The sequence below is a fragment of the Mus musculus genome, chromosome 5 (genome assembly GCF_000001635.26).
Source record: "Mus musculus strain C57BL/6J chromosome 5, GRCm38.p6 C57BL/6J".
Lineage (NCBI taxonomy): Eukaryota > Metazoa > Chordata > Mammalia > Rodentia > Muridae > Mus > Mus musculus.
Genome location: NC_000071.6, coordinates 122,100,975 through 122,125,974, shown reverse-complemented (window position 1 = coordinate 122,125,974; position 25,000 = coordinate 122,100,975). Strand labels below are relative to the sequence as shown.

The window sequence follows — 25,000 nt, the reverse complement described above, 5'->3', positions numbered from 1 at the left end:
TGGTTGCTGGGAATTGAACTCAGGACTTCTGGAAGAGCAACCAGTGCTCTTAACCTCTGAGCCATCTCTCTAGCCCCTGTCAAATGCATTTCAATATGCGAACACCCGGGTCCAACATATCTAAAATGACCCTATGAAGTCTTTATGCAAAAGACCCACAGTCACACTTGGGATTTCCAAGCTCCAGCGCCCCTGGCCCCTGTGGAAATTCCAGCCATGTAGCCCCACAGGCAGTACAGAAACTGGTTTGGTATTTCCAATAAATCTTTATTAGCAACAATAAGCCCTGGGCCAAAGGGCTATAGTTTACAGCCCTGGGTGCGACTGACTCTGTCAGAGACTGTACACATGTGGAGAGCCGTCAAAGCTTTAGCCAGGTGCTTCTGCCTAACGTGGGCTGCGTGTGCCTGCAACTCAAAGAACCACATCTGTGTGGTGCTGGTGACCTACTTTCCAAAGTGGGCACCAACTCTTGGGAAAGTTTCAGATACATCATCAAAGCATAGACTTCCCGTGATTGCCACACCCGGTCACTTCAGGAAGTGAAGTCCCATTCATCAGCAGAGGAACTGGGACCTGGACATGTAGGAAATGACCAGATGGGCACTGGGAAGTCACAACAGTATCATGGAAGCAGCTACAGTTCCTGGCCCTTCTCAGGCTAACAGGGTTGACGACTAAGTTTCACCAGGTGTCAGTGCCATTTCCTCTAGAAACCGTGGCTTGGGGAGGTGGAAAGTGGGCTGGAGAGATGGGGAATTTCTGTTCACTGGTGGGAAGATTCACACGCAGAGCCAATTTGCTCTTCACCCTGGACGGGGTGGGAATCAGTTGGACGGAACAGGAATCCAGGAGTCAGAGCTGTTTAAGGGATGAGAGTCGATGTGACTTTGGCTTGAACCCAGTTTTTCCCCCCTCCTGCCCCCCAGATCGTTCAGATGGAGAGAAAGATCACGAACCAGAGACAGCTCTTCTTGAGGACACAAGAGGCCAATAATCCCAAGAGACTGCAGAGACAGATCCATGTTCTGGAGTCCCGACTGAACCTGGTAGGTAAGGGGGGCTGTTCTCTAAAGCCTCAACCTCCCCACCCCCACCCCCACCCCCACCCCATCCTCCCACCCCTACCCCATCCCCCCATCCCTCCATCCCATCCCCCATCCTCCCCCATCCCTACCCTCCACCCCCACTTCCAATCCCCACTGCCCTCCCTTGTCTTCAGCCCCACTCCCTCCCCCCAACCCCACTCCCAGAGATGAAGCTTGACCTCAGCGCTGTGAGCAGAACATAGGTTTGCTTGGTGCTTGGAAGAAGGTGGACTGAGGGGCCCCCTCACCCATGATAGCAACCCTTTTACCCAATCCCTGACCCCAGGCCCTAAATTGGTCTTGGTCAGTGTTCTATTAAAGCACCAGAAAGGCAAACTTTTGTTATTATTTGATTTTTTTGCAGGGGAGGGGGAAGACAGGTTCACTCTGTAGTCCTGGAACTTGAAATCTAGACCCAGTTTGGCTTTGAACTCATGGCTACCCTCCTGTCTCTGTTTTCTGAGTGCTATTTCCCTCCCTTTTCCTCCTCCTTCCTTCTTCTCTTTCTCTTTCTCTTTCTCTTTCTTTCTCTTTCTTTCTCTCTCTCTCTCTCTCTCTCTCTCTCTCTCTCTCTCTCTCTCTCTCTCTCTCTCTCTTTCTGTGTCTGCTACAGTGCAGGCTGTCCTGGGATTCACTATGCGGCTGAAGCTGGACTTGAACCTTCCAGCCCTTCTGCCTTTGCCTACTGAGTTCTGGGGTCATAGTTGAGCATCATCCCAACCCGTTGGTGTATTTTAAATTTCTTTAGTACCTCTCATGCTGTTCCCCAAACCCTTCAAGAGCAGGACTGGCCTAAATTCCCATGAACAGTGTAACCAGTATCACCTTTAAAAAAAGTTTTAAAAAAGCTAAGATCCATTTGTTCAGAGATAGAGGGAAACAGGGACTAAGAGAATGTCCCCACACCTCTCAGTCACACTGTCCCCACACCTGTCATACTGATCTCATTGTCAGAATGTGGCTCCTGCTGTATACTGTTCCCACCCTGAAGGCCTCTAAGATAAATGGCTTACCTTAACTAAGGTAATTAAGGGGAGGTATCAAGACATTTTATGCCCAAATCTTTCTGTTTCAGCTCTTGAAATTAAACATTTTCTTTTACCGGGCATGGCGGAGCATGCCTTTAATCCCAGCACTTGGGAGGCAGAGGCAGGCAAATTTCTAAGTTTGAGGCCAGCCTGGTCTACAGAGTGAGTTCCAGGACATCCAGGGCTACACAGAGAAACCATGTCTCAAACAAACAAACAAACAAACAAAAAACAAAAAAATATTTTCTTTCACAAGCACAGCACCAGCATTACACCTTACAAAAAGAATATTTTGTTAATATTTCTCAAAATCTTATCTGTATTGGTATTCTTCTGGATAGACCCTGTCTTAGTTAGGGTTTTACTGCTGTGAACAGACACCAAGACAAGGCAAGTCTTATAAAACACAACATTTAATTGGGGCTGGCTCACAGGTTCAGAGGTTCAGTCCATTTTCATCAAGGTGGGAGCATGGCAGCATCCAGGCAGGCATGATGCAGGAGGAGCTGAGAGTCTTACATTTTCATCCAGATGCAGCTAGTGGAAGACTGACTTCCAGGCAACTAGGGTGAGGATCTTATACCCACACCCACAGTGACACACCCATTCCAACCAGGTCACACCTATTCCAACAAGGCCACACCTCCAGATGGTGCCACTCCCTGGTTCAAGGATATACAAACCATTACAGACCCCAAATGTCTGAGTTGGCCAGGACCCCTGGGGTTTCAGAATTCTTAAATCTCCTGATTTAGAATTAGCTGCTTTTAATGAGGAGGGACTTTGCTTCCAAAGGGATGAAGGAGACACATCATGACAGCAGATCCGCCCTGGGTACTGCTGGGACACAGGGGGACAGCAGCAGTGTCCTGACATCTGCCCCTGGACAGTCCAGTCCAAAGTCTCAGCCTCCGGGTGTGAGACCCTGTTTGAATCATGGCCTCCCCACAGGTCACTGTCCACTTTGACACGATGCTGACCTCTAACTCCCAGCTCCGGAAGGAGATTGAGGATCTCCTCTTTGAGAAGGCCGCCTACGACCACGTCTACCAGCAGCTTCAGCGGCGTCTGCAGACACAGAAGAAGACCATGAACGTGGCCATTGAGCAGTCTGCCCAGGCCTATGAGCAGAGGTGCTTGGGGTGGCCCAGTTCCCAGCTCATCACCCACCTGCTCCTCTTGACTGCTTGGGCCATAAGTCATAGCAGCAGCAGCAGCAGCCATGGACACTAACCATGCACCCAGCAGGGTGCTAGGCACCTCAGTGCTTCCATCATCCTCCCCACAGCCTGAGGAATGAGTGTCTTCCTTTTTCTCTGGAACAAACAGGGACCCCATGCAGTGTAGGGTTATGGGGTCCCTTGTCTGCTCCACCACAGGGGTCGGCTGCTGGGGGAGGCAGGATACTGGAAGTTTGTCCATGCTTACCCCACACTGTTGCTGGGTAGGTGTTGGGCTGTAGGAAGCCCCAGGACACCGCTCTGGGTGTGGGGAAGCACAGTCTGAGGTGTGGGACAGCTGGAGCAGGCTTGGGGGGGTCCCCAGGTCTGAGATGAGGCCAGGGCCATCTGGATTAGGCTCTTAGACACCCAAGTACCTCTGGATGCAGTGGAAGGGCTGAGAATGGAGGATGGATCTGGTCGGGGTGGGGGGAGGGGGAGGTCTTGAGTTTGGCTTGGCTTGGTTTGGAGGCAGCCATGGCTGGGAGCACAGAGAGGCCTTCTATGGGAGATTAGACGGCAGCTCTATAGGCGAAGGGCTTCTCCATGGCTCCCCACAGTGGATCCCGATGGAAAGAGGCAGTCCATGGTTTTAAGACATTTATTGTCATGGCCGGAAGTGGATGAGTAAAACCGTACCCCACTTCTTGGGGGTGGGGGCTGAGATGAAACACTTTCACAGGGAGGAGTATCTGGGAAGGAAAGCTTATTGGCTAAGCCTCCAGGCTGTTAGGTACCTCATTAAAATGGAGATCTGTCTTGAGCCTGTGTGACCACAGGTCACATCCTCTACCTACGGGGAGGCTTGGGATGTTGTGTTTACATGATTGATGGCCACAAATCTATGGAGGACTGCAGCTAGTGACGGGGACCTGGTGCCCGGGAATCAGGTGAAGCGCCTACGGTCCCTTCGGTGTCACTGGAGTTTCTAGCCTTAGCTCAACCGGGAACCAGGCTACCTTTCACAATGCAGGACAATGTAGATGGGAGAGCTGGACTTCAGCTCTCACTTCCCTACATGGTCTCTGGTCTTGGTCTGGGTATCTTTCCTTAGAGTTAGACATGTCTGGGCTTGACCTCTCTCTCCACCATATAGGACGCATGTAAAGAGCAGAAACGGATCCATACATGCAGGAGGCAAGCGATGAGTGGTGGTGATGGTGATGATGGTGGTGATGGTGGTGGGGATGATGATGGTAGGGATAATGGTAGCAGTGATGGTGATGATGGTGGTAATGGTGGTAGTCTGTTGGTGCTGATGATGGTGATGATTGTATTAGTGGTGAAGATGGGATCACCGCTGCTGCTGTTGCTAACAATAAACAGGGTGTCAGGAAAATCACTTCCTTGGGGTGCTCTAAACTCACAGCTCTGGTAGGATCCCGAGTTTGGTTCCTACCACCAGAAAAAAAAAAATTGCAAACAAACCCTGGTGGCCACTGGGCAGGCATGCAGTCCTCTGGACTGGCAGGGAGAGACAGAGAGGAACAGGGACAGGAAAGCTCTGGGCACTGAGTCCCATCTTCTGTCTCCCCACAGAGTGGAGGCCATGGCTCGGATGGCTGCCATGAAGGACCGCCAGCAGAAAGACATCTCTCAGTACAACCTGGAGATCCGGGAACTGGAACGTCTATATGATCACGAGACGAAACTCAAGTCCTTCCTGCTGGCCAAGCTTAACGACCGCTCTGAATTTGAGGACCAGGCCAAGAAGCAGGAAGGTACAAGCCAGTCTCCTCCTCCTCCTCCTCCTCCTCCTCCTCCTCCTCCTCCTCCTCCTCCTCCTCTCTGTAGGCATAATGTTTATATGCGCTGTGTAAAGATTACCCCCATGTTGTTCAATCTCTCTGCCCTCACGTTTTGTTTGATCCCAGACAAGGCATGGTAGTGCTTACGTCAAGAACCTCCTGTCTCAAGTTTGTGTAAGCAATGTTTACCATTAATTCTCCATCTTGTTGATAAAAGCTGATCACTCAGTGGCTAGGCAGAAGAGAAAATAGGGCGAGATTTCTGCTGGTGGGGATCAGGGATGCTGGTGGGGGTCGGGGGGAAGGGAGGGAGGGAGGGAGGGAGGGAGGGAGAGAGAGAGAGAGAGATAGAGAGATAGAGAGAGATTATAGTTTGAGCCATGTGGGACAATCATAGCTAATAAAACACAGCACACAGCTGGGCAGTGGTGGCGCACGCCTTTAATCCCAGCACTTGGGAGGCAGAGGCAGGCGGATTTCTGAGTTCGAGGCCAGCCTGGTCTATAGAGTGAGTTCCAGGACAGCCAGGACTACACAGAGAAACCCTGTCTCGAAAAACCAAACCAAACCAACCAACCAACCAAAAAAAGCAATCAGGTTAAACTTAAGCCTGAGGTTAACAATGAACACACTATTACATTAAGTATGTGCCGTGCAGTATTGGGATACACTTCTACTGAGAATGGTTTGTTTCTTAGCAGTAGTGAGGACGGATTTCAGCATTTGGAAGTGCATTTACATGGAACTGCTTGCTCAAGTTTGTCTGCCAGCCCCAATCTGCAGATGTCTTTTCACCCTGAGACTCAGTCTATAGCGCAGGGGAGCCTTGGGGTCTGCTAGACCCTGTATGGGTTTGGTGCTTGCTGCTGGGTCTTGCCAGGCAGGGCTCAGCCTGTGATGATGTCATGGTTGGAATGGAAAGGCATGAAGGGTGCAGACAAGGGGAAGCTGCACAGGTGTGTTTGATCTTCTTCTTCTTCTTCTTCTTCTTCTTCTTCTTCTTCTTCTTCTTCTTCTTCTTCTTCTTCTTCTTCTCTTCTTCTTCTTCTTCTTCTTCTTCTTCTTCTTCTTCTTCTTCTTCTTCTTCTTCTTCTTCTTCTCTTCTTCTTCTTCTTCTTCTTCTTCTTCTTCTTCTTCTTCTCTTCTTCTTCTTCTTCTCCTCCTCCTCCTCCTCCTCCTCCTCCTCCTCCTCCTCCCTCTTTCCTCCTCCCCCCTCTTTCCTCCTTCTCCTTCTTGTGTTAGGCCTTGAATAGACACCATGACCAAAGCAACTCTTATAAGGACGACATTTAATTGGGGCTGGCTCACAGGTTCAGAGGTTCAGTCCATTGTCATCAAGATGGGAGCATGGCAGCATCCAGGCAGGCATGATGTAGGAGGAGCTGAGAGTTCTACATCTTTATCTGATGGATGTTAGCAGAATACTGGCTTCCAGGCAGCTAGGATGAGGGTCTTAAAGTCCATGCCCACAGTGACACACCTACTCCAACAAGGTCACACCTCCAAATAATGCCACTCCCTGGGCCAAGCATATATAAATCCTGACAGCCTTGTACACAGTAAGTATGCACTTCCTGTGCCACACCCATCCCCTTGTATGTTCTGTCCCCCTCTGCCCTGTCACTTGGGACCATGTTGCTAAAAGTGGCTCTGAGAAATCTTGTGTATGTCTTACTCTCTAAAATTAATCAAAAGCCACAAAGACATTTTTATTTTCTTTCTCTCTCTCCCTTCCTTCCTTCCTTCCTTCCTTCCTTCCTTCCTTCCTTCCTCCCTCCCTCCCTCCCTCCCTCCCTCTCTCTCTCTCTCTCTCTCTCTCTCTCTCTCTTCCTTCCTTCTTTCTTTCACCTTTTGGACTGTCTTTTTTCTACCCATTCACTTGCTCTTCTTGCTCAGTTAACCATCCGTTCGTCCTTCCACCCACCCCTTACCTGCCCCTTTGCCACTTGTGTAAGCCTCTCTTCCGGGTGCTTGGTATGCACTGTTTCCATGAGGTCCTCAGGATGGCACCGAGGACTAGGCATTCCTACAACACTCCAGAATACTCCAAAAAAGGCACTCCTGCAGTCCAGAGTGGACACGTGTAACCCAGCCCAGGGCCACAGGAACTAAGTGGAAGATCCAAAATTCCATCCAAAATAGGTCCCACGAGTCATCCCCTCCTTGTCTTGGGATGCTGACAAGCTTCAACCTTATCTCAAGGACAATGAAAAGTCACAGCAGGTCAGACATTGCACAGCCAGAAGTCTTTAGAAAGATCTAGAAAATTCCACCCAACTGCCATGCAGAAGACATCAGAAAGATGTCAGACATGTTCAGGAGAGCCTGGCCTGCAGGCTGAGCAAGGCTCAGAACTTTTGGGGTTCACCCAGCTAAATGAGCCTTCCTAAGAACTCTCTCCCCAGGGTGCTCCTTAACCTTTACTTGACCTCTACCCTGCTCCTGTCACCTCTGCAGAGAGACCCTCCCACCCATAGCATCTGTTGTGTCTCCCTCCAGCCACGAGTGTGATGGTGGGTGGATTTTTTTCTTCTCTTCCCTTGGCCATCTCTTTGGCTCTCCATGTCTCAACCCTGACAGCAGAGTCTGGTACCATGTTGGGCATGCTGTAGTGCTCTACTAAGTATTTTTAAATTTTATGTTATTTTAGTTTCTTTGTGTGCGTGTGGAAAGGTGTGTGTGTATGCAGGGTTTTACTACCAGGTGTTGGGAGTAAAGGCCTGCACTACTGTGCCTGGCTCTTGATCTCCTTTTATCATTTTATTTTATTTTATTTTATTTTATTTTATTTATTTATTTAGTTTGAGATAGGATTTCACTTTGTAGCCCTGGATGTTCTGGACTCACTCTGTAGACCAGGCTGCCCTTGGACGGTCTGCCTCTGCCTCCTGAGTGCTGGGACTAAAGGCATGCATCATCACTGCCTGGCTAATCATTTTATTTTTAAATAATTATTACTTTTTTTGAGACAGGCACAGTGACACATGCTTTTAATCTCAGCGCTTGGGAGGAAGAGGTGGGTAGATCTCTGTGAGTTCAAGGCCAGCCTGCTCTATACACTGAGTTACACAGAGAAACCCTGTCTAGAAAATAAACAAACAAACAAACAAACAAACCAATGAAACAAAACCCTAACCACTTATTTATTTTTCTTTTTAAGATTTATTTTATGTATATGAGAACACCGTAGTATCCTCAGATGTACCACAAGAAGGCATCCCATTCCAGATGGTTGTGAGCTACCACGTGGTTGCTGGGAATTGAACTCAGGACCTCTGGAAGAGCTGTCAAATGCTCTTAAGAGCAGAACCATCTCTCCAGCCCCTATTTATTTTTGTGTGTAGTGTTTATGTCTGTAAGTGTATACCACATGTGTGAGGGTGCTGGCTGAGGCCAGAAGAGGTTGTCAGATCTCTTAGAATGGAGTCATAAGCAGTTGTGAACCATCAGTTAGGCCTGGCCGTGAACTTGGATTCTCTAGGGTGGGAGGTGCTCATAACTACCGAGCCATTTTGCCAGTCATGCCTTGGTTTTTGAACCACCGTCCCTTGCACTGGAGAGTACTAGTACTCTGCTGGCCGGCTGCTGAACTCCAGGGATCTAAGTGTCTCCACCTCCCAGGCTGGGGTTGCAGGGACACCATCGCCACCTTCACTCAGTTTCTTACCCGTCTTGGGGATTGAACTCGGGTCTTCGTGTCTGTGCGTCATCGAGATCTTCTGCTTTCCCAGCCCCTCAGCAATTTCTGATATGGATCCCGCGTCCTGGCAAGCTCTCACTTCCTCCCCAAGACAGTATGGATGACGGGGAGCCCATCGTCTCTTTCCTCACCTTCTGCGGTCTTTCTCTCTCCCATCCAGATGTCAAATCCAAGAAGCTTGGGAAGAAGGGGAAGGGCGAGAGTTTCGCGAGCTATGAGGTGGCGCACCTGCGGCTGCTGAAGCTGGCGGAGAACGGGGACCTGAACCAGCTCACCGAGGATTTCCTGGCCAAGGAGGAGAAGAATTTTGCTCGTTTCACTTATGTCACCGAGCTCAACAATGACATGGAGACCATGCACAAGAAGACCCAGCGGATCCAGGTGTGTGGCTTTCAAGGGTTTTCCCCGATACCTTAGTCTGTGCTGTAGATAATGGCCACAACAGGTTTCATTAACTCTGGACTGTTAGCTAGGAAGGGATTTTTTGTTTGGTTGGTTTTTTTTTGAGACAGGGTTTCTCTGTGTAGCCCTGGCTGTCTTGGAACTCACTTTGTAGACCAGGCTGGCCTCGAACTCAGAAATCCGCCTGCCTCTTCCTCCTGAGTGCTGGGATTAAAGGCCTGTGCCACCACCGCCCGGCCCAGGAAGGCACTTTTAAAAGTAGTTTTATGTATATGGATGCTTTGCCTGCATGTGTGTCTGTGCATCACGTGCATGCAGTGCCCACATAGGCCAGAAGAGGGCACCAGACCCCCATCTGGAATTACAGATGGTATGAGCTGCCCCCGTGGTTGCTGGGAATCAAGCCTGGGTCCTCTGCAAAAGCAGCCAGTGCTCTTAACCTCTGAGCTGTCACTCCAGCCTCTCCTCCTTGGCCTCTGAGACAACATCTGTCAATGGGGTTTTGAGCTCAACCATTAATTGAATTATGCCATCTAGGCTGTAAGCCCCTAGGGACCTCCTGTCTCCGCTCGGGAGACATACTGGGGTTACAAATGAATGCCATCAGGCTGGAGAGATGACACAGCGGTTAAGAGCACTGACTGCTCTTCCAGAGGTCCTGAGTTCATGTTCCAGCAACCACATGGTGGCTTACAACCATCTGTAATGGGATCCGATGCCCTCTTCTGGTGTGTCTGAAGACAGTGACAGTGTACTCACGTACATGAAATAAATAAATCTTTTAAAAATTATATCTAATATATTAATCAATAATACTTATAATTAATTAATAACAATTAATAGTTATATAATATAATACATATACTATATAGCAAATACATTACATACATTATATAATATATTACATATATTATATCTATCATATATTATAGATTATATACTACATATATCACATATATTATATATACATATATAAACACAAATGTATGCCATCACGGCCAGGTATTTTTTTCAGGTGGGTTCTGGGAATGAAACTCAGGTCCCAGCACCTTTGTTGACCAAAGGCTTCAGAGTGGAAGGGACGTAAATGGTCAATGCTTAATCCTGGACAGGCCTGGTGCCCATCAGCCTAGTAAAGGCTCTGGCCAGTCCTGAAGGAGCGACACTTGGCTACCTTCACTGAATCTGTAATTTCTCACACCTACCTGGCTCCTGGGCCTCTTCACATGAACAGCTTCTGGAACACTTCACAGAGTCCAAACCACGCGATGCCGCATGCCAGTCCAGACAGGCTGACTGCTGTCTCTATGGCTCAGAACCAGGAAGAACACCCAGCGCACCAGCAGATGCCATGCCTAGCCGTGCCACGCCCCTCCTCCAAGGATTCCCTCTGACTGAGCCCTGCCCTCTCCTCCTCCGATGACATCATGACCCTGTTTCTTCTTGTGTGGGTATGGAGGACAGAGTACATTGGACCTTTTCCTTAACTCTCCTGCCATTCTGGGAGTTCTGTCCTATCCAGCCAGGTCTCGCCACAGGAGAGCCGCGGTTACTGATGTGCACCGCCACAGCGGACTTTGTATAGGTTGTCCGGATTCGAACTCAGGGCCTCACACTTGCGCAGCAAGCCCCTCACCCACAGAGCCAGCCCCTCAGGAGACAAGTCTCCCTCTAGCACCAGGCTTCAGCCTTTTCCTGAGGCCCATTGTCTCAATGGTCTGCGAGCCACGGGGAGGGACTTAGCGACTCTTCGGCCTGACGTCACTCCTGCCAGGACAGTTATCCTAGAGACTTGGCTGCTTTCTTGCTTTGATGCATTTTTTTTTTTTTTTTTTTTTTTTTGAGACTAGGCCTTGCTCAGTAGCCCGCGCTGGTCTGCAACTCGCAGCAATCCTCCTGTCTCAGCTTGGGGGATGCTGAAATTTCAGGCATGAGTCATTAGAAAACTTCTCTGCTCAAACTAGGATTCAGGTTTTTAAGTTTTTTGGTTATTTTCCCCCCTCTGGTACACCCAGTTTCATCTCTACCTAGGAACGGGGGTCACAGGCCCGTGTTCTCTGATATATTAAGATCTGTAATGGTCAACATATAAAGATCAAAGTGTTCTTTTTTTTTTTTTTTTTTGGTTTTTCGAGACAGGGTTTCTCTGTATAGCCCTGGCTGTCCTGGAGCTCACTTTGTAGACCAGGCTGGCCTCGAACTCAGAAATCCGCCTGCCTCTGCCTCCTGAGTGGAGGGATTAAAGGTGTGTGCCACCATGCCCAGTAAAGATCAAAGTGTTCTACACCAATCCCCAAACTTTTGTTTCTCTGGGGTACATTTGTGTAGGCCACAGTGGGTCGTGAGTGTGTCGCCACTGCCCCCTAGTGGTTGTCTGTGGAATGGCAGGAATGATTTTTGTGGTCCAGGCTGCTCCAGGACAGAGCATATCCCTAGTCCCTGTGGGATGCAGATGCACATGGATGAGGAGCCCTGAGTGACCTATGACTGGAGTGGAAATATCCACACTTGACCCTTGAGGGCTTGGTATAAGGTGGACTTGCCCTCTGTGGGCCTCAGTTTCCCCATCTGTACCATGATGTTGGGAATAGCACAGGAACCCCAGGCTTCTTGTTTTGTTTGCTTTAGTGCACTGTAATTTAGAGGTTGGAGCCCAAGTGTCTGTTGGGGAAATTCTCCACCCCAAACTGCAGATGTCCAGGTCCTAACCAGCAGTTAGCCATCTGTGTGTGAGCCATCATCCCCCACTAGTGAATTCACTATCAGTGGCTGACCTGTCACCTCTTAGCAAGGTTGTCCCCTCACTGGAGTGGCCACCTGTGCTGAAATCTTCCATTATTTCCACCTGAAATGGCACCCGAGGGTGGGAGGGGCTATGTGAAGGAGCTTGGACAAGCTGTACTGGGAACTAGCCTCGCTCCAGTCCTGGAACTTGGAGTGAGCCTGGTCATCTGAAGGGGTGACTCAGATTCTTGGGAGAGTTTGAGGGACCCTAGACTGAGCTGCCAGGTCTAGTGCAGTAGCCACTAGTTGTCCAAATATATTCTTTACCCTGTAATACAAGAGAAACTTCAGCTGCCCTGTCTCTGGTGCCATGTTGCAAGTTCTCAGTACCTAGGCGTGGCCATGACATGGCGCGGTTAGTGCACACAGGATGTGAGAGATGATGCTGACTTCTCTTTCTAGGTGGTTCTGAGCCCGTGTGGATCATGACCCCGTTGGGGGTTGAATGTTTCTTTCACAGGGGTCGCCTGAGACCATTGGAACACACAGATGTTTACATTACAATTCAAAACAGTAGCAAAGTTACAGTTATGAAGTAGCGACAGAAATAATTTTATGTTTGGGGAGTCACCACAACATGAAGGAACTATATTAAAGGGTCGAGGCATTAGGAAGGTTGAGAGCTACTGCACTAGATAGTTCTAGATGATTCTCAGAGGATGAAGAATAGAATGCCTGAGGAGAAGGTGGGGACAGGGGCGACTCCTTGATGGGTTACCCCACATGGAGTAGGGTTGGATACAGTGGATGAGGGCAACTCCCATCTTCTCCTACTGGTTCTCGTCTGTCTGAGCAGGATGACATCATCAACTTGCGGTCACAGCAGCAGACCTCCCATGAGGGCACCCGGAGCATCCTGAAACAGATGGAGGTGAGCTGAGAAGGGGAGGGGGGAGGGGGAGGGGAAGAGACAGGGACAAGGAGCATCCTGCATGTGTCCGTCATCTGTCAGATGGCCTGTTCAGACACAACCACAGAACCCTTGTCTGTAAGCTCTGTTTATTGTACAGGTGCTCGGAGGTCCAACCTAAGCCTGGGACTGCACTTCCATTCTGATGCATCTCTGCCTCAGTTTCTCCTTTTGTCTCCCCCTTGGCTCAGTTCCACTGTTTTTCACTAACGACCACAAACCAACAGTCTGTCTTCTATTCTTTCTCCTCCCCTCTCCCTTTCTGTCTATGCTGGGAATCAAACCCAGGGCCTCCAGTATGTTAGTTCTGTACTGCACCACTGAACCAAGCCTACATCCTGCATGCAAATGCGTCCTGGGCTAGGCACTAGTCAGTAGATGCCAGGCTATGTCCACTCCTCTGGCCCCATCTCCCTTCACCACCTTCAGGAGAAGGTGTTATACTCTTTCCATTTTTTTTTTCAGGGAGCAAACAGAGGCTGGCAGAGGCAAACAGTACAATCAACTCTAGGGAGCCGAGTTGTGGGTTTTTTTTTTTTTTTTGGACATGGTCTCACTATGCAGCCTTGGTGTCTAGAATTCACTATGTAGCCCAGGCTGGCCTCAAACTCACAGCAATCCTCCTTCCTTTGGCTCCCCAGTATTGGGTTTGAAGGTTTCTTCCTGCCTCCCCCGCCCCCCAGACACCCTGGGAGCCCGAGCAAGCTAGAAGCTTATTTTTTGTTAAATAAGCTGAAAATTGGCACTTTCAGGATTGGGGGAGGGAGTGTCTTTGTGATGTCATCTACCACCCAGGCTCTTCTTGGTGTGTGGTTTCCATCCCAAGGATGCCTGGTGGTACCACGGCTCCCAGGAAGAAGGTTGGAGAGTGTGGAGAAGGCCACACTGGCTGAGGCAGGAAGCCCCAGTTGCTTCTCAGGACACTTGAATAATGACTCTTTATGGGGTTTGTGTGCTCGTCACACTGCCATCCCAGGGCAAACAGGTTCTCCGGTGACAGTATCTGGGCAATGAACAGCCAATGCTCAGCAAGATGTGAATCCCGCCCCTGACTGGCTGGGTGTGGTGCACACATCTTTGATTCGCATACTTAGGAGGCTGAGGCAGCAGGATCTGGAGTTAAAGGGTAGCCTGGGCTTTTCCTGTTCAGAATCATAGCTCCTTCCCCTGAGCGATTTTTATTTGTTCCTTGGGGCTCATTTTCGTCCTTCACCCTGACCAGGCTGGTGGTGCTATTCGTGGCTCTACCGCGGAGGGACAGCAAAGCCCAGGAAGAGCCTAGGAAACTCAGAGCCAAGGGGTGTCGGGAAGGGAAGCCGTTGTGATTCAGGCTGGTCTCCGCAGGTGGTCTCCAGCCTAGATCCACAGGCTCTACTTGGGGGCCACCTAGAACTCCCGACTCTTCCCTGGGTTTGGGATCAACAGTGTTCATCAGGGTCTCCTCTGCCTGGCTCTGTCTTTATTGTTTTATGCCTTCACTGGACTGTGGTGCTAGCTAGGATAGCATTGTGTCTGCGCGCATGCGCGTGCGCATGCCCACGTATCCCCCTCCGAAATACAAATACCCCAAGGAGGAGACTTCATCCAAGGAGCTATGGGTTCTCAGATACGTCCCACCCTGCTAAGGGCTGTCCCCAACTTCCTGCTTAGAACCCTCTCCACCCCTGGCTCTTCACCATCTCCTCTCTCTCCAGGAGTCCGGGTTCGGCACTCTGAGGAATCACTTAGTTTTGATACAGGGTCTCATGTACCCCAGGCTGGTCCCAAACTCACTACATAGACAAGGATGACCCTGGGCTCGCGTCCCTCCTTGCCCCCATCCCCAGAGTGCAAGATTTACAGGCATGCATACCACTCCTGGTTTGCGCAAGCACTCCACGCAAGGAACCCCCATCCTTAGCTGTCTGTTTTTTTCTTAAATTTGTTTGATGCTGTCAGGAAGCTCATTCCTTGGATGGCACACCGCCTGCCCCCGCCCCCCCGTCACTTGCACAAAAAGTCCCTCAGCCTCAGGCTGGGCCTGGTGTCTGTCTGTCCCCCAGGAGAAACTGAGAAAGACCACGCAGGAAGCGGACATTTATGAGACCAAATACAAGGAGATGAGCAAGACCCTGGAGTATCTCAAGAACTCGGTGGAGAAGATGTTTAAGAAGATCAACTGCGATGCCACTGAGATCCTGGGCAAGCTGGGCGAGTCCGGGAAGGTCACGGACATCAATCTGCAGCAGTATTTTGGTGAGCCTAGTACCTCTTAGGCACTCTTGCCTGCACGGTCTGTGACCAGGCACAAGAACGCTTTCTTGGTTGGTAGTGAGCACAGCCATGGTGCGGCCTGCCTTGGTTTGAATTCTGAGCCTTCACTTACTAGCTGTGTGACGTTGGCCACATTCCCGACCCTCTCTGTGCTCGGGTTCTTTGAGCTCTGAAATGAGGGTGCAACTCAGGAGCTACACCACCGGATTTATTGGGAGGATTAAACACGGGTTAGTTGGTGGTGAATCTCAGTGAACCCAGGAGAGGGGTTTGGTGAATTCCCTTCAGGAGAAAAACTAAAGCTAGAAAAGAGAGCTTCCTTACACACATTCACAAACACCGTAACACTTACATGTTCACACACACATGCTTACACGGATGTACACACATACACACACATGTACAGGCACCTGCCACAAACACTATACACTAAACACTATACATACACTATATATATATATATATATATATATATATAGTATATATATGTATATACTAAACACTATACATACACACACATGTGCACAAAGACACATTCAAACACCAGTAAACACTATATGCACATGCTCACATATGCCTGCACATATATGCACACGCATGCAAACACATATGCACACATGTATGCACAAAGTGTGTTCATGCAGACGTATACACATATACGTACAGAGGCTCACATGCATGTGCGCGCACACACCACGCTTTTCATATCTGAGCCCCATGGGCTTTTTTCTCCAAGATTAGGAAGAAGGCAAAAATGACTCCTGTTAAGCTTATTCAGTTCTGTACCTGTAGGATGCTTTGCCAAAGCAATACAGCAAGAAAAAGGAACTAAAAACCCTGATTGAAAGGAAGGAAATGAAATGTTCAGAGTGGGGCTCCGGATATGTCACAGACGCTTGTGAAACTGCCTTCTGCATTTCCGGGTTTAGCTCCCAGTTCAGGGTACAGAGGGGACATGGCCACCCAGACTGTGGTAGCTTGGCATGAATGGTACCGGCTGTTCTTATGAGTGTGAATGTGTATGTGTGTGTGTATGTGCACGGGCGCGCAGAGAGCCGAGTTTGAATCTTAGCACCCACCCCAGGCATCCCAGGCAGAAGGAATGGCATAAATGCAGGCTGGAAAATCAGGCTACTGCTGGCTTTGATGTCTAGTGGAACACTGGTTTTTGGCCTTCTCATTGTCAATATCTAGGGAATTCTTTTTGGACCATGTTTTCCTAGAAACTGTCACTCACAGCGCTTTCAGTGCCTCAGATCTACCGTGTGCTCCTGTGAGCAGCTCTGCCAATGTGCATCAGAGAGATTTCGGTGCCTCATGATGTCAGAATTTCCCACACCCACGGCCCGTGGCCAGGAGGAAGCCAGCATCCTGCACAAACTCCCATCCCTCCCTCTGTGATAATGAGGGCTGCCTGGGCTGGCGGTCTTAACCCTTGACCCCCTGACCCCGTTTTTTCCTTCCAGCTATCATAGAAAAGAAGACAAATGACCTGCTGCTTCTAGAGTCCTTCCGGCGCCTGCAGGAGGCAGAGGGGCCCGATGTCGATGTCCCACAACCCTTTGTCAACCCCTTCTGGGGCGGCTCTGCCCTCCTCAAGCCCCCAGAGCCCATAAGGGTTGTGCTGCCTGTGTTTGGGGCAGACTCCTTCAGTGACAAACTTGAAGAGGGTGAGTTCTTGCCCTCTGCCACCCAGGCAGGCCACTGGGTAGGGTCCCTTAAGGACCCCAAGTCTCTATGGGGTCTGTGGGCCTCAGTTTCCCTCATGGCCACGAATCATCACCACAGTATAGCCACTTGTTTGAACAAAATGAGAATAGGTCCTTAGGGAACAATAGGGTCAGGAAGTGGGAACATGTTCACTGCAGCCCCAAACTGGAAATTAGCAAAGGACCCTACACACACACACACATACACAAATACAATGACACTTGTATATACACATACTCACATACATACTCATAAACACACACATACACCTATATTCAAACACATACACACTGACACATAAACATACCTACATACATATACATACTCCTACACACACACTCATATACATGTATACACATACATACTCACAATATTCATGTACACTCTTACACTCATATGCACATACTCATATAGACACACTTATACACTGACATACATACATACTCATAAACAAACACATACAACATATACTCAGACACATACATACTCACACATATACTCATATACACACACAAACACACACACACACACACACACACACACACACTCTTATACACACGTGCATGCCACGCACCATTCACTTAGTCAGAACTTACCCAAACACATAATGGAGTACTATGTAGCCACTAAAATGTATGTTCCCCTGGGTAGCAATGGCTTAGCAATCAAACCGAGGCTGTGCCTTGCAGCTTGGTCTGTGGGTATTAAACCAGCTATGTCTCCCATTCGTGCATGGGAATCCCCTGAGGGTGCTTCTCTGCTTGGAGCTCTAAAGGGCTTTCCAACCGGTGCTCAGCCCAGCATGATGGCGTGACACTGTCCCTGGGAAGGAAGTGAGCTGGGCACCAACTCCCAGTTCCTCACAGAGCTTGTCCTGGGTGCAGTGGACTCTCCTCTGGACCACAGTACCCTCCAGCAGATGGTCTTGGAGAACTTCCTTCAGAGGGAACGCACAAAAGAACTACAGGACACCATGTCAGAGAAGGGGGACGAGATAAGGCTCAAGAAGAAGGTGATAGGCTGAGCCTCGTGGGTGCCTGTATTCCACACCAGAGAGAATAAATGTTTTCTTGCTGATCCTAGGGCCTTTGATGTGCTGTGCTGAGTAGCTCTGCAGGCTGCAAACCAGCTTAGAAGTGGGGTGAGGGGCGAGAAGCATGGGCCTCAAGAGTGGCCCGAGGTCTATGTGGCCCTTGATAACCCTGAGAATGTGGCCAGCACTGCCTCCTACTCCCTCACCCCCACCTCCCACAACTGACAAGGTCTGCCGGATGGAACAGGGCAGTTTAGGGGGTGGCTCATGTTGAAATATTGATCTCAGACTCTAGGGTCTACTGGATGAGGCAGAGACTGGGCAGGAACCAGGGTCTTGGAAGCTGAGAACCCCTTTGCCTGTGTGTACTTTGGGAGTGAGTGTCCCCACAGAACTGAGCTGGGTCCTGCAGGCCTTGCTGCCCCCTCTCTAGAGCCCAGGTATCTGTGGTCCCCAGCCTCAGTGTCTCTGGAAGAGCCCCTAGAAGACACTCCCAGAACCACAGGAAGGGTATGGGTCACCCAGAGTTTGAGGGTTCTGATCCTTCAGGACCCCATCCCTTGAACCGCAGCTTCCTGCAAGGGGCCCACATCGGTTGCAGGGCTGGATCTGACCCTGGGTGTGGGAACTGTGGGTTTCTTCTCTCTCTCAGACAGGGCCTCGCTCTATAGCCCAGGCTAGCCTTCGATGTTACTAATGCTTGGTTCTAGTGATTCTCTTGGCCTTGGCTTCCTGATTTTAGTTTAGCTATGGGGACTCAGTTCTAAGGTTAAGCAAAGGCCCAGGTCAGGGGAGCCAGGAACTGTCACTGCCGGTGTGTTATTTTTATTCAGGATCTCATTATGTAGCCCAGGCTAGCCTGAAACCCACTATGTAAAGCGGGCTAAGTCTGGAAGTCCCAGAGATCCATCCGTCTTTTTTCCCACCTTCAAAGCCTGGGCCCAGAAAGCAACCAGAGCTAAGGGAAGGCCACCTGGAGAGAGTGACAGAACTGCCACTCCTGGATGCAGATGCTCCTGAAGTCCGTGGACTTCTTGGAACTGACTCTGTAGACCAGGCTAGCCTAGAACTCAGAGATCCACCTGCCTCTGACTCCCAATGGCTGGAGTGTGCCCCCCACAAAGTGCCACCACTGCCAGGTGGTGCCTGTTTGCTGTTCAAACTGAGATCCCTGCAGCCTTCACAGAACCCAAATACTTTGTGACTTTGGCTACTTAGAGCCAAATGAGCCAATGGTCACCACAGCCAGAGCCAAGACTTCCTGTTTATTTGCGCACAGCCCTGGGATGGAGAGTGGGCTGTGGGTCACCTGAGGCTGTGGTTCAGGGCTCAGTCCTTCTCTTCTCCGTGGGTAATGATGTGGACCAAATTCTTATAATCAAGATTGCCGGTGACGTCAGGGGGAAAGGCTGCGAACATCTGGTCGATCTGCAAGCAAGAGTAGTGGGATTCAGAGATCCTCAGAATGGCAAGGGGGGCGCAGAGTGGGCCTGAGATCCTGGGAAGGACCCCAATACCCCCAGCCAGGCTGTGACTGCTGTCAGCAGGACTTGAGGTGGGAGGGAAGTCAGCAGGCCCAAAAGTTACCTCTCTCTGGGAACTAAGCCCAGGCTACTGTCCTGGATTAACTTCTGGGTCCACGTGTTCTTGTGTCTTCACCATCCCCACCTTTACTCACCGGGGTGATCTGAAGTCCCCTAGACCTCCCCGCAACCTCCCAGATGCCCAGCAGGGGAAAATGGAGATCCAGCTGTTGAAGGAGCTGCTGGGCAGGGCTATGCTCAGGGGCGAGAGGGCTTGGTGGGGACTGTGGCTGAATGCACGCCTGTGACCCATTGTGGTCAAATGGTCAGAGAGGCCGTATTCTTGGAGGGAAACCAGATATTGAGGTAGCTTATTTTACATGCAGTTTTCCTGTCTAAAAGTATTTGGATGAAGTTGGATGTGGTGGCCCACGCCTTTAATCCCAGCACCTGAGGGGCAGAAGCAGAGGCAGAGGGGCAGAGGGGCAGAGGAGGGGCAGAGGGGCAGAGGGGCAGAAGGGCAGAGGAGCAGAGAGGTAGAGAGAGAGGCAGAGAGGCAGAGAGGCAGAGCAGCAGAGAGGCAGAGAGGCAGAGAGGCAGAGGCAGAGAGGCAGAGAGGCAGAGAGGCAGAGGCAGAGGCAGGTGGATCTCCATGAGCTCAAGTCTAGCCTGGTCTATAGAGTGAGTTCCAGGACAGTCAGGGCACAGAGAAACCTTGTTGGATGAAGCAGGTGTAATGGTATCTGTGGTCCCAGCCTGAGTTTCAGGCCAGCCAGGGCTGTGTAGTGAGACCGGGTCTTAAAAGGCAAATGGTTTTGAAAGGTTACTCTTGCTCCTCCCACTTTCATCTCCCCTCTTTATCCTGCAGTGTTGGGGACTGAACCCAGGGTTACATACAGGTCAGGTGAAAAAGATTAACAAGGCAGGGGCTGTAGCCTAGAGCTAGACCTTGGTAAGCTTTTTTCTTTTTTTTTTTTCCAGACAGGGTTTCTCTGTGTAGCCCTGGCTGTCCTGGAACTCACTCTGTAGACCAGGCTAGCCTCGAACTCAGAAATCTGCTTGCCTCTGCCTCCTGAGTGCTAGGATTAAAGGCGTGCACCACCACTGCCTGGCTTAAGCTTTTATTTTGTGATGGGACTTTCCAAGTTTCCCAGGTTGGTCTTGAACTCACTTTGTAGCCAGCCTGTGCTGGCCTTAAACCTGCAATCCTCCTGCTTTAGCTTCTCTAGTATATGGGACCGGCAGGCCTGAGTCATGAGACCTAGCTGGCTTGAACCAAAAGACACTGTGGCCCGGCCCTGTGGTGGCAATGGGTATTGTGACCACCATCAAGCCTTGTGGCATGTGACAGCAGATGTCGTCATCCCTCCTTGACAGACAGGGAGACCGAGGTACACAGATACAGTGAGGTCAAAGACGGAAGTCCCGTGAGTGAGGGGTTGATAGCTGGCTCTCACTAGAACCACTAGGGATGTCACTAGGTCGAGACGGGGTGTCTATAAAGGGGGCTGGGTGGTGGGAACACTGGAGACCCTGTACCTCCTCTTTGGAGAACCTCTCTGCTTGTGTGGTCAGCATCTCCCGGACACTGTAGGAAAAGAGAGAGCAGATGATGGTGACATATGTTGGGGGTGGGAAGTAGGGACCCCTCTCCCTTAGAGCCCACTTACTAGTCAGCCTTCAGTGACCCTTTGCCCTCGGGATCAAACACCTTGAATGCGTTGAGAATGGTCTCTTCAGGATCAGCCCCTGCAAGAGAAGATAAGCCCACCTGTCTGCTGGGACCGGAGCTGCTGGGGTCACAGGAAGTGGACCTAGGTCCCCCTGAGCCAGAGGGGCCAGGACAAGGTTGCTTCCCAAGAGGGCTTGCTGTTCTCGCAAAGGACCAGTACCCACGTAGAACTTCAGCTCCCAGCAACGCCAACTTCTCTGCCCTTCACAGGTATTACACGTATGTGCTATGCACACAACACATACACAACATAGAAATTAAATCTTAAAGACAACAGGAGCCAACAGGAAGTCAAATGCAAGAGAGGCCTCACTCTGGGACTTTTGTGGGCTGTGAGGAGGAGCTTCAAGCAAGTTGCTCCTCAGATGCTCTGAAAGTTGTCTCAAAGGTCTCAGTATGTGGAGTGCATTAGCCTAGGGCTATAGTGAGAGGAGTGGGAACAGCGCCCCCTGCTGGAACAGCCCCACCCCCAGCTGAAGCAACGGCCCTGATTTCTTTTATGCTATTTTTTTTTTTTACCTTTTATTATGTGTGTGGCTCTTTTGCCTGCATGTATGTCTTTGCACTAGATGTGTGTCTGGTGTCCAGAGAGAGAGAGAGAGAGAGCATTGGACCTCTTGGAGACTGGAGTTAACAGATGGTTGTGAGACACCATGTAGATGCTAGAAATTGAACCTGGGACCTTTGGTAGAGCAGCCAGCGCTCTTACCCACTGGGCTGTCTCTCCAGCTCTCCCATGCTAATTTCCAATGGTTCCTTGTTGAGTTGTGAGCTACCCACCTTTTGCCTATGTCTCTTCTAGGGTTTAATTCATGCCCAGAGGTGAACACGCGCATACACGCACATGTACACACTCAAACACACACACACACAGAGTCACATGCACACTCTCTCACACGGAAGCTCACCTTTAAGTTTCTCCCCAAACATCGTGAGGAACACGGTGAAGTTAATTGGACCTGGAGCCTCTTTGATCATTTCATCGATCTCTTCATTTTTCACGTTCACTCGTCCTGGTGGGAGAGACAGAAACTCTGAGCCGGAAGCAGGCAGCTGCCACCCTTTTTGACCCTGCTTCTAGGAAGCATAAGGGACTGTCCTCTGTGTGTGTGTGTGTGTGTGTATGTATGTGTGAGACAGACAGACAGACAGACAACAGACACCAGGACAGATGTTTCCAGCAGTGTTTTCTAGCCAGATGTGGTGGTGACTGCCTGTAATCCCAGCACTGGGGAGGATCAGAAGTGCAAGGTTATCCTGGGCTACATATTTTGAAGTTGAGGCTAACCTGGGCTACATGAGACCTGAGCTCATTAAATAAGCAAGTGTCTTCAGGCCCTAAACCTTTCATGCAAGTTAATGCTTTGGTTGCAATGCCATTCTTAGTCAGACCTGTGAGCCCTGCAGGCAGAGAGCTCATACCCAGTCTCTGAGGGAGCTCTTTCTGTCAGACCTGCTGCCGCCCACAGCTGCACACACCCCATGCCAGCTTTCCCTCCTTCCAAAGCACAAACCCTCCTTCCAAAGCACAAACGAGACAAAGCCGACCCCTTCCTTCTTAAAACGGGAAGCTGCATTAGTCACAAAGATGAACTGCGCGGTGCCCAACCCACAGAGCTGTTCGTCGCGGCTCTGAGTCCTGAGGACAGGAGCGGGTGGTGCTGGAAGCCAGGCTCACACTGCGGAGATGTTAAATAAGCCCAAGTCCCAAATGGGATGACCCCAATAACTTGAAAGGCATCGATCTGGAAGGATTTCAAGGATTGAGACGGAAGTGTTGGCCGGAGTGTAGCCTTCTGGGTAATTCTGTTTTCTCCCCTTTTCTTTTCCTAGTAATTTGAGTTTTCTATTTATGAGCCAGGAATGTGTTTAAAAAAAAAAAATCCTCTCCTCTCCCCCTCGCCCCGGGTTGAGAGGAAAGGAGAAAGCATAAAGACCACTGACTGGAGTTGTTCCAAAGGGCTGGTAGCAGCTGAGCCACTTCGGCAGATAACAAATGGGTTCTTGGCTTTGTTTGATGCCCGCATTCCCCACCCTCCACCCCCTTCCCTGGTGTTGTCACTGCCACATACCTAGGGCAGCAAATGTGTCCCTTAGGTCATTCTTGTCGATGAAGCCGTCTCTGTTCTGGTCCATGATTGTGAAGGCCTGTGGGGAGAGTCACTGCTCAGCTGAGACAGGGCAGGGACAAGAGGTTCAGCTGGGGAGGGGAGGGGACATGGCAGGAGTAAAACCTGGTGACCTGCAGGAGGTGGCCTTCCTGCCTTTTGAGTTGGCAGGGGCAGAGGTACCTCCTTATAACCTGCCTAGGTGTGCCTCTATGATGGCCGCTGTCCACCTATTCCCCCAAGGGCCAGGTGAGAAGGGAGGACCACACAACACTGCGAGGACAGGACTCTGAGCCTGTCCTTCTTGGCTGTGGCCGGTGGCTATACTTTGCCACTTTAGTTAGGCACATGCTGTAAGGCACAGCCCCACTATTGAGGGCAACAGGTAGAGCAGTACTCAGTTGCCCTTCCCGCTTTGGTAGGTAGAAAGGAAATTCTCCACAGCTAATACCCAGGGACACAACAGTGACAGACACGGATGGATGCTATGCTGCCCAGCCCCGCGCACCAGGAAAGGAGAGTCGGGAAACGTCATAGGATCCAGAGGCTGGGCTTGGTCCCACCATCCTTCCTCATGCCTCTCGTCTTCCTCTGTGGTTCATATTTTTGCCTGCCCCCCACCCCCAAGTATAGGAGGGACTGAGGCTTTCTCTCAGGACACCAGCAACCAAAGTGCTAGTGAGACAGCCCTGAGCAGGGATCGCTACCCAGCGCCTTTCTGAGAAATCCCTGCATTTCAGCAAAGGGGTGTGCTTTCATGGATAACCCACACAAGTGACTATGACCAAGTGTTTCTTTGGGGGTTCACACATGGTCTGGATGAGCCTGGGCATGCAGATCATTTCCCAGGTCTGGTGTCATTATATCGGGGGAGGAGGGGGACTCTGCCACACTCACTTCCTTGAACTCCTGGATCTGGGTCTGCTCAAACATGGAGAACACGTTGGAGCTCCCGCCTTCTATCCGCTTCTTGGCTTTCTTTGGTGCCTGGAGAGGAATATCCATCAGACACTGTGGAGCCTCTGGATCAGGACCTGGGCCAGGACCTGTCACCTGGGGAGTGAGTCTCTGGTACCCAGACAACATGCGAGGCGAAATGATACCCCAAAACCTCCAAACATTATCTAATGCTCTCCTCTGCTCCACTAAGGAGACTGGAGGCTCAGAGAGGGTGAGTCACTTCTCTAGATCACACAGCCACACACACGTACACTCTGCGCCCCTTAGCTGCAGTCTCTAGCAGCTGGGGGCTACCTGTTCTGGGAGGCGGGCACAAATATTTCAAGGGGAATATTCAAAAGAGAGAACCAGAAAACCTCTTCCTGGCCACCTGAATTGGGAAAAGAATTACAATTCGACCCTTAAAAGCTCTCAGTCTCCGTTTGGCAAGCTCTGGGTGGGGTGGGGGTGGGGTGTTACTGATTTCTTGAGATCAGGTAGTGGGCACCCATCCCCCAAGCGCATTTCTCATTGATTTTTGCAAGTTCCTTGAGGAGCTGCTATTTGTGGCTCCTTAGGGGAGCTGATTGGGGTCCCTCAGAGGGTGCAAGGTGCTGGTCCATCTAGGGCTAGGGGGCTCGTAAGAGAGCTTCCCTCCTCCTTCCCCTCCTCCTCCCCCCCTCCTCCATGGGGTGCTTGGCTTGGGAGGGGGTTATCTCTCTGCTCCCCACCCTGCGTCTCTTCTCAAGGGTTTACTGACCACTCACCATGGTGTCTGAGGCCAGTTGCCACCTCTGGAGAGTTCGAGGAGCCTGCTGGCCT

At 50.5% G+C, this 25,000-nt stretch overlaps 2 protein-coding genes across 23 annotated transcripts in view; one reads left to right on the top strand and one right to left on the bottom strand.

Annotated features, from left to right (window-relative positions):
- Ccdc63 (coiled-coil domain containing 63) overlaps positions 1–17,923 on the top strand; it is a 30,029-nt gene extending 12,106 nt beyond the window's left edge. For 6 of the 16 annotated variants that reach the window (XM_011248224.3, XM_011248228.3, XM_011248225.2 and 3 more), the window contains 8 exons: positions 930–1,049; positions 3,068–3,249; positions 4,876–5,057; positions 8,945–9,165; positions 12,767–12,841; positions 14,923–15,115; positions 16,600–16,803; positions 17,700–17,920. In XM_011248224.3, the coding sequence (XP_011246526.1) occupies positions 930–1,049; positions 3,068–3,249; positions 4,876–5,057; positions 8,945–9,165; positions 12,767–12,841; positions 14,923–15,115; positions 16,600–16,803; positions 17,700–17,905 (1,383 nt within the window). In that variant the 3' untranslated portion in view covers positions 17,906–17,920. Of the gene's footprint in view, positions 1–929; positions 1,050–3,067; positions 3,250–4,875; positions 5,058–8,944; positions 9,166–10,420; positions 10,638–12,766; positions 12,842–14,922; positions 15,116–16,599; positions 16,804–17,699 lie in introns of those variants that run through there. The other 10 variants (NM_001384201.1, NM_001384199.1, NM_001384197.1 and 7 more) reach the window with 6 other exon arrangements.
- Positions 12,502–25,000, bottom strand: part of Myl2 (myosin, light polypeptide 2, regulatory, cardiac, slow) — a 20,750-nt gene continuing 8,251 nt past the window's right edge. For 5 of the 7 annotated variants that reach the window (NM_001384328.1, NM_001384327.1, NM_001384331.1 and 2 more), the window contains 6 exons: positions 24,137–24,226; positions 23,204–23,279; positions 22,040–22,144; positions 21,070–21,148; positions 20,939–20,987; positions 19,121–19,304 (listed from right to left, as the gene is read on the bottom strand). In NM_001384328.1, the coding sequence (NP_001371257.1) occupies positions 19,206–19,304; positions 20,939–20,987; positions 21,070–21,148; positions 22,040–22,144; positions 23,204–23,279; positions 24,137–24,172 (444 nt within the window). In that variant the 5' untranslated portion in view covers positions 24,173–24,226 and the 3' untranslated portion in view covers positions 19,121–19,205. Of the gene's footprint in view, positions 12,827–19,120; positions 19,305–20,938; positions 20,988–21,069; positions 21,149–22,039; positions 22,145–23,203; positions 23,280–24,136; positions 24,227–24,945 lie in introns of those variants that run through there. The other 2 variants (NM_001384326.1, NM_010861.4) reach the window with 2 other exon arrangements.